The following is an 8,832-nucleotide window of genomic DNA, read 5'->3' on the forward strand; positions in this document are numbered from 1 at the left end:
ATGGGATAAAAACACAGGGGGACGGGGTAAAACAAGGGGTGATGGGGTAAAAGTAGGGGGAATGGGATAAAACTAGGGGAGAATGGGATAAAAACACAGGGGAACAGGATAAAACTGGGGGGGACGGGGCAAAAATGGGGGGAACGGGATAAAAACACAGGGGGATGGGATAAAACAAGGGGTGATGGGGTAAAAGTAGGGGGGGAATGGGGCGAAACCAGGGGGAAGAGGATAAAAACACAGGGGAAGGGGATAAAACTGGGGGAAATAGGGCAAAAGTGGGGGGAAGGGATAAAAATGGGGGGGGACGGGGCAAAAGGGGGGTTTCTTGGGACAGCGGAGATCTCGAAGCATCTCCGCTCTCAGCAGCATGGCCACCGCGAGCTGCAGATAACCTCCGTCCCCACAAACGCCCCTCCCGTACCGAAATCTGCCCGTTCCAGTAGTCCAAGATGGGTTCTCCCTCCCCAAATTTGACTGCAAACGGTGGGGAGGGGGTTATGGATCTCGTCGCTCCCTCCCCAACCAGTCCGCCCCACGGCTATTCCCCACCCTCCCACTGGAGGGAGAAGAAGAGACATCTCTTTATTATTATTATTATTTTTTTTGCTATGAAAACAGCTGTTTCCTCCCCGCCCGCGCGTCTCGCAGAGGCTTTCGGAAGTCGGAACCCGACAGGTTAAGGCTGCCGGGAAATTAAAATCTAAAGCTTTAGGGCAAACGGCACCAAATCCCTGGCTACGGCCGTGCTGGGGCTGCAGCTCCTGCGGCGACGGGAGGATTTTGGAGATCAGCATCCACGGGGGATGCGGAGGGAGCTGCTGCCGAGCGCGGCCTCGGCGCGGGTGAAGGCGTTGGGATGGAGCCGGCGGCGCGTTCCCGCTCCTGCGGCTCACCGCCGGCTCCAGGCTCCGAGGTGGGAGAAGAGCTTTGGGGATCCGCACGCCTCCACGGGCGGCGTAACGCCACGCGCTTCTCCCGTCGCAGCTCACGGGGCTGCACGCTTCCCAGCCCGCAGGAGCTCGGAGAGGCCAGCCACCAAGGGCAGGCGGCGTCGCAGGGAGCGCGCCGAGACCGAGACACCTCGCTTCTGGCAGGCGCTTAGCCCCAGCGATGGATGGCCCTTTCCCTCTGCCTTTTGGCACGGTTTCTTCCTCTCCAGGAATGCTTTTCGTCGCTGCAGCTATCGCGGATTTCTTTTTTTTTTTTTTTTTTTCCCAGGAACTGTTTGGCTTTAAACCTCGGCAGCAAAACCTTCCGTCAACCGCTCTCCAGCATTAAGACCGGGACGGTTAAAGCAGCCGCGCGGTGCCCCCCGAAACCCCGCGCAGCCCTCTCCTTATCCATCGCCGATTAAAACCCCGCAGCGCTGCCGCTGCTTTAAGGTCTGCTCAGCTTCAGCAGCTCTTTCCTCCGCTGCGGGAAGAAGTCCTTCCCCTCTACTCCTCGTTTAAACATCCGCCTCCTCCGCACCTGATGAGAAGCGAGAGCGCCGGCGCCTCCAACCGCATCCGAGCGGACGCAAACGCTCCAGACAACCGCAGCGGCGAAAGGCAAACCGCGACCCCACGCAGGGGAAGATCAGCACAAACACGAGGTATGTTTTAAAACGCGCTCTCCAGGCATCCCTTCAGCAAAACACCTACAGCCCAGCTGCCGTCGGCTCAGGAGCAGCCAGCAGAGCTCCTCGCAGCTTCTGCCCTCTTAACCGCCACCGATTTACTGCTCGTTTCCACCTGAGCCCCGTTTTCTCCTCCCGCTTCAGCTCCGCTCCTGTGCAGAGGTGAGAAGCCACTTCTCATTCTCCTCCCAGCGCAGGCGGAGGAACCGGCGCCAAATCACGCTCTGACTTCAGCCCATCAGCCGCCGCCGGCGCGGAGAGACCCGCGTCCCGCTTCCCCGTCCGCTCACATCTTTGCGGACGGCTCTTCCCGTGGTTTTACCGTCAGAGCAGCCGGCGGTGGAGCGGGGTCAGGCTGGACGTGACCCAGTGGTGACCGCAAGGCGCCTTCCTCGGAGGGAGACCGAACTCGCGCCATTTGTGCCGGGCTGCGGAGCCCTCTGCCCGGGGCAGAGACAGCCAAGGCCCGCGGCGGGGTTTAAGGAACTCGCCGAGGTTCGCTCAGCACCCCGGTGCCTCCAGCTCTGCCCGGAGACCCCGCGCAAGGTACATTCCCTCCTCTGGAATTCGGCGTTGCCTATATAAACCGGGGGAGCGTTCCCCGCGGCTCCGCAGTTGGGGTTAAGGACAGGCTGAGCACATCCACCCCCCCCGTTTCGGTGGGGGCACTGGGTGCCGTGCCCGGTCAGCATCAGCCCTCCCAAAACCGCTTTGACCTTCCAGGAGCCGTCCTGGAAACTCTTCACAACACGGCAAGCCCCAAATCGCCTCCGGCGGTCCTGAAGTGTCCCCGGGAAGGCTGGATGGGAGCAGGGATGTCCCCGTGAGGAGCAGCACGGCGATCTCCATCGGTGGCAAAAGCCAAGGACAGCCCAGACGTTACTTTTGCTCCGGCCTCTGATAAAGTATAATCCCAGAACAGCCGAAGTCCGCGCAAGAGCTCTTCCAGTTGGTCTCACAGATCCTTCGGTGGCCGCTCACGTGCCAAAGGCAACATAAACAGAGGAGAAATAAAGCTCGGTGGATCAGCTGTGCCGTTTCCCCAACCATCCACAATCCGGCTCCGGATTCCTCCACATCTCGCTCACCGAACAACCTTGTGCAGACGGAAAGGGGAAGCACGGCACCGGTCTGTCTCTCTGGCCCACGAGGGTGAACAGAGATGGGAGCTAAAGGTCAGTGTTAGCCCTAGGACGTTAAAATAGAACAGAAATAAACCAGCAAAGAGTAAAATCGAGGCTGTGCGCGATGCAGCTTCTCTGCAGAGCACCGCCGAGCCGCCGCGGCTTTCCAAGAGGAGTCGCGACAGCCAAAAACCGCACGAGTCCCCCGTTCCCATCCCCTGCTTCTCGCATAAAGCCACAAAACAACTCCAGGCGGCCAAATATCTGGAAGCACTTTCCTTTTTTTTTTTTTTGTCTTTAAATCACCCGGATTTAAAGCCTTATATGTATAAAGCCGACACCTCTCTCCCCGTCTCCAATCGCAGGTTCCTCCGCCTTCCCCTCAGGAGGTGTGCGGAGAGGCCAACCCCCTCCCTCCTCACACCTTCCCAACTGCCGGGGAAGGCGTGAAACTCTCTGTCCACAGACTCCGCTTTTACACTTTCCCCAATTATCGGTCCCGGCGGCGCGAAGACGCCAAATTCGTTAGGAGAGGCAGGACGGTTCTGCCGACTCAGCCCCACAAAGCGGCCCGGATCCGCTCTGCCTCTTCTCCCAACAGCACCACTTCACTCCAGTTTTATTGCCCCCAACCCCCAGTTGACAATATCCCCAGAACCACAGCGGTACCGGCTCCCCGTGGCCGCGAGCGACATCAAACCGAACTCTCGTTTCTAAAGAAGCCTAAAGACGTGGAGAGGGACCGAGGAGGGACGGGGGAGAGCGGGTTTCGCTGCCAAATTACTCCTCCAAACATTCTGCCCGTTCACTCGTCCTCTCGGGGACAACAGCGTCTACGGACGCGACAGACTTTAAGGCTTGATCGTATATTTTCTTCACCGCAGGCGCAGCGGATTACACGGAGCCTGTCAGCCACCGCCAAACAGCCTGGATAAAGCAAGAGACCGGGTGCATCAACCCGAATTCGGCACCTCACTGAGACAGGATACACGGCGTCCGTTACCAGCAGAGGCCGAGAGCTTTCGCGGGCCGACGAATTCCATCGCAGGCGTCCCCCGCGGCTGCGCGCGAGGCGAGAGCAGTCAGCAGGCGATCAGCGTCCCGATCACAAACAGGCAGAGCACCGTCCCGATTTCGGAGGGACAACCCCCCGGTTCTTAAAATGCTTTATTTGTAAATGGGCCGTCACTGCTTTACATAGAAAACAAAACAACAAAAAAAAATAACCCTGGTAAAAGTACCTTGAAAAATCTTCAAGGTCGAGGAAAAGGGAAGGAGGAGGGGAAAAGTAACCAAAATGAACACTATAAAAAGAAATGGGGAAAAAGAAGGGGAGAGGGAGAGAAAGAGGGGGGAGCTGCGACAGGGCTGGAGCCCACTGCCCCTCTTGGGTGCGGGTCCGTTAGTCCGAGGAGAAAGGAAGGTTGGAGGACAGAGAGAGAAGGATCCCCGGCAGGGAGGGGGGGTCACCACTGCCGCGTTTAGGGCAGGGGGCCCCTCAAGGGGCCGCGCGGTGGCACCCCGGGGGGCCTCTGCGCAGGCCGGGGGGGCAGGGGGACTCTCTGGTAGCCGTACGGCGGAGGGCGAGGGGGACCGTTGTAGCCGTGGGGAGGCATCAGCGGAGGAGGGCCACGCATCCCGTGGTGCGGCATAGGGCCTGGGTGACCTGCGGGGACACAGCACAGGCGTTACACTCTGCGGGGAGAAGCGGAAAAAGCCAATATTCCACACCCCAACCCCCCCCAAAACCCCACCCTTGGGTGCCAGCTCTACCGGGAGCCCACGGTTTGGGGCAACGCTCTCCCTCGGTGCCCCTCTACCAGCACATACTGGAGAAAATCTCCCCTATGATCCCCCCAACCACGGCTGGTGGACACGACAGCTCTCGGGAACCCTTCGGGTTGGCAAAACACAGTCGCTATCCCGACACGAGACATGGAGGGAAATCACAGGAGAACGTGGAGCCCTCCCTATGTCGCGACAAACAGGAGGAAAACCCCCGGAGACCCTGGCGGAGCAGCTCGCACCCGCCAGGTCCTCCTCCACGACACCTCTTCCGCGGGGAGGCTGCGGCATCGCCTCCTTCCCTTCCCCGTGAAGCCGGGAGGGCGCGGGGCCGAAGCTAACGCCGAGCTCGACGAAGAGCGCGTCACGATCGAGAGAAAAGAACACATACCGCCTCTTGCAGGCACCCACTTACCCATGGGCGACCCGAAATGAGGTCCTCGGGGTGGCATACCCATGGGTGGGGGTCCAGGGTGCGGCATGCCAGGCGGGGGCCGTGGGGGAGGCTGCCCTCCGGAGCCCGGCGGTCCTGGGTGATGCTGCCCCATCCCCGGCGGCCCGTGGTGCACTTGCATGGGAGGCAGCCTCGGGGCAGCCGCAAGCCCAGAGGGGCGCTAAATCCAATCGTGCGGTTACAACATCAAGTCTGCAAAGGGAGTTCTGCTACCCAAAGGCAGGTTAAAAGAGGGAAAAGCGCAAAACTCTCCGACAAGAGGCAACGGGAACAGGCTGCGGCATAGGAAACGCTGCTTGGATGTAAGCGTGCGTGGGAGAAAGGTGTGACAGCGAGCGTCGAGCCCTGGGAGAGGGGCTGAGAGAGAAATCACCCCCCTTGGAGATTTTGGACAAGCTCCCCGAGCAACCTGGCTTCGAAGCTCGCCCTGCTCCGAGCCAGAGCAGCCTGCGTCCCTCCGCATCTACTTTTCTATTACTCTCTTATATTATCCCTTTAAAAACCCAAACAAACACACACAAGGATGCTTTTCTCCTCCTCAGAAACCCCGGAGCCCGGCGCGGCTCCGCAGGGCACAGGGTGCGGCAGCGCTCGGTCAGGCTTTCCGCCGCCGCGCGTAATTGGCTGCTCTAAAGCCCGAAAAGCCAGCTTGTAATCGGGGACAAGCAGCAGCCATCTGGTCACTCGCACGGCCAGAGCCACGATCACACAAAGCACCCTAATCAGCCAGCGCGGGGAGAGCGTCTCGGAGCAGGCAGGATTAAACGAAAAAAAAACAACAAAAAACCAACATTAAATCGCAAATTTCACTTAATTTTTTGCATTTGAAACCAGAGTCTAGATGTCTACGCTGCTCATTCCCCAGTACTACAGGGCTAAAAATGGAAGGGAAGCGAAGAAACATTTTGTTCTTGTGTCTTGAATTAGCTCCTGCCTGGCAGAGCCGCAGACTGCGCTAAGAAGGTTCACACTCAACGTATTAATTTAGAGAAAAATGACGACGGCTTGGAGTCTCGTTAACATCCTCCCAGCCAGAACAGCACCCAAGACCTTAAAAGCCCGCGCCGCGACAGACCCTGCCTTCCCGCGTCCCGCACCTCCACAGCTCGAGGAAACTGATGTCTCGACCCGACTGGATGCCTCCCAGAAGGGCACTACTCGGGAAATTACCAAAGTGCTTCGTAAACCCCGCTGGGCCCCGCTCCAGGCTATTTTTTAACACGTTTTAGAACACCCAGGAGAGAAAGCCAGAAACCAGGCACAGCGCCGCTGACGTGACGCACTCGCTCCTACACAGACTCTCCCTTTTCTTCACCGGGCCGCCCTGTGCCGCAGAGAGCAACATCTCGGGGAAAGACATCGCGTTCAGTCCCTTACAGAGGACAACAACAGTTTTCTCCCCATTTTAGAGAAGGAGAACCTCAGGGAAGAAAAAGGAGGGGGCGACTTACCCAAGCCCACCCCCAGAAGGGGAAGACAACTGATGTTTTCCGAGCCCGATACCCGTCCGACGCTTACCTGGATGGTGCATCCCGCCCGGAGGGAAGGGGTGCGGGTGAGGGGGGTGTCCCCCGGTGGGCGCAGCCCCGGAGGGAGGGCCGGGAGCACCCGCGCCGGGCGGCATGGGTGGGGGCGGCATGGCAGGAGGCATGCCGGGAGGCATCGCTCCAGGGGGAGGCACCGGCGGGGGGAACGATCCCGGAGGCGGGAGGCCTGGGAAGAGAGACAGCGAGAATTCGGCTAAGTATTTAAAAAAAAAAAAACAAACCAAAAACAAACAAAAAAAACCCCCACCCTCCCAGGCAATCAGAAAGGAGGTGAAAACACAAAGAGCCGCAGAAACCGTAAAAAACCCCAGCAGACAGAAGCAGGATGCTTCCGCTCAGCCCTGGGACAGCGTAGGCTGAGCTGCCACGGGGAGGGAAGAGGAATTTCTAAGGTCCTGCCACCTCGTGATCTTACAGCTCCGCAGCGGGTTTTGTGCTGATCCTCACCAGAGAGCACCTCCGCGGCGCAGTGCCACTGCCCCGAGCCTCCCCCCGCGACAAGGAGCAGCTCCGCACGAGGCACGGCAGAACACATTTCCCCCCGGGACCGGCACAACAGCCTCCTGTCAACCGACGGGGCACAGAGATGGGTGCCGCCGTGATTTACCCACCTGGAGGGGTGACGCCAGGTCCCAGGGAGGTGACAACGGGAGTGGGGACAGAGGGAGGAGGAGGAGCGTCGGCGAAGAGCTGATGGGGCCGATCCGCCTGCGAGAGCGGGTTCTGGGCTGCCAGGAGACGCTCGGCGGCCGAGCCGTGCCGTTCGCCTTTGGAATCTTTTTTGAAGGCGTAGGAAACGGTGATGGGCCGGTTGCAGAGGTACTGTCCATTCATGGCCTCGATGGCAGCGTCCGAGGCGTCGAAGCTGGCGAAGTTGATGAAGGCGTAACCCTTCGAGTTGCCCGTGTCGGGGTCTCGCATGATCTTGGGCGTCTGCAGGATCACCCCGAAGGCGCTGAAGGTGTCGTACAACAGCTTCTCATCGATTTCGGGGTCCAGGTTGCCGATGAAGATGTTGGCGCCCACGTCCAGGTTTTTGTTGTGGGCCGAGGCTTTGTTCACTCGAATGGGCTTCCCATACAACTTGATCATGTTCATGATCTTAATGGCGTAATCCGCGTCCTCCTCGCTGAGGAACTCCACAAACCCATAGCCTGCAACGAGTCCCCAGACAGAGCTTTAGGAGAAGGCAGAGCCCCGACCTCCCACAGCTTGTCCAACCCCGCTTGATTTAACACCAGTGACCCCAGGGCTGCTCTTAGGGCATGGAAGATGATGCTCCCCGGGGATCATCCATCCCTCACCTCTCTTCCCGCAGCAATCGCTCTCTGATCCCAGCTAAAATATTTTATTCGGTGCGCAGCTTTTGAGAGAGAGCAGTAAATACCCCACCTTGGTGCTGGCCCGTGACTCGATCCTTGGGCATGTGGGTATTGACCACCGGTCCCGCCTGGAGAAAGAGCTCCCACAGCAGCGGCTCGCTGACCTTCTCATCCAACCCCCCGACGTACACCGTCGCATCTTGAGCGGAGGGAAAAAGAAAAACCGGGTTAGAGCCGCGAGCCCGGGAAGCTGGAAGTCTCGGCCGTGCGAGAACTCGAGGGTTTGATGCTGAAATCACTCCAGTCCAAGGCAGAGAGTCCCCCTTAAACTTTTAACCGCATCCTCCCTAATTACACCCTCAACCAGGGAGGCCCCCGTGCTCCTCCTCTTTTCTCCAGGGAGACTAGACCCCCTCCATTCCAGCTCCTGAGTGCCCAGGAAGCCTGCTGACCCCCCTTGTGCCCAGCGAGGCCAGGACGCCCCAGCTGACTCCTCCCGCCCATTTCTGGAGAGCCCGGGTCCTCTCCACAGCCCCCTTGGCCTCCGGGTCACCCTGCCAGCCCTCCCAGAGCTCCCCATCTCTCCAGGGAACCCACGCTCCCCTCCAAACTCCTGGGACCCCCCCCAAAGAACTCTGCCATGCCATCTGGGAGCCCAGGGTACACCCATGGAGGTCCCCAGGGAGCCCTGGGGCCCCCATGTCCCCAGAGATCCCAACCCCACCATGTCCCAAGAGAGCTCAGGGTCCCCCCCGAGCCCCCTCATGTCCCCAGAGAGCCCAGGCTCGACCCATGGAGGTCCCCAGGGAGCCCTGGGCCCCCATGTCCCCAGAGATCCCAACCCCACCATGTCCCAAGGGAGCCCAGGGTCCCCCCAGAGGCCTCCATGTCCCCAGGGAGCTCAAAGTCCCCCTCCAGAGCCCCCTCACGTCCCCGAAGAGCCCAGAGCCCACCCGTGGAGGTCCCCAGGGAGCCCTGG

At 59.8% G+C, this 8,832-nt stretch overlaps 1 protein-coding gene across 1 annotated transcript; it reads right to left on the reverse strand.

Annotated features, from left to right (window-relative positions):
- Window positions 1–4,226: 4,226 nt before the first annotated feature.
- Window positions 4,227–8,052, reverse strand: SF3B4 (splicing factor 3b, subunit 4, 49kDa; the record flags this gene model as incomplete). Its single annotated transcript, XM_009895392.1, has 5 exons — window positions 4,227–4,411; window positions 4,946–5,098; window positions 6,488–6,697; window positions 7,143–7,685; window positions 7,924–8,052. Coding segments are annotated over 5 exons (1,220 nt in total), but the record flags the coding sequence as incomplete, so codon positions are not given.
- Window positions 8,053–8,832: the final 780 nt, after the last annotated feature.

The sequence above is a fragment of the Charadrius vociferus genome, unplaced genomic scaffold, assembly GCF_000708025.1.
Source record: "Charadrius vociferus isolate BGI_N301 unplaced genomic scaffold, ASM70802v2 scaffold2451, whole genome shotgun sequence".
Classification (NCBI taxonomy): domain Eukaryota; kingdom Metazoa; phylum Chordata; class Aves; order Charadriiformes; family Charadriidae; genus Charadrius; species Charadrius vociferus.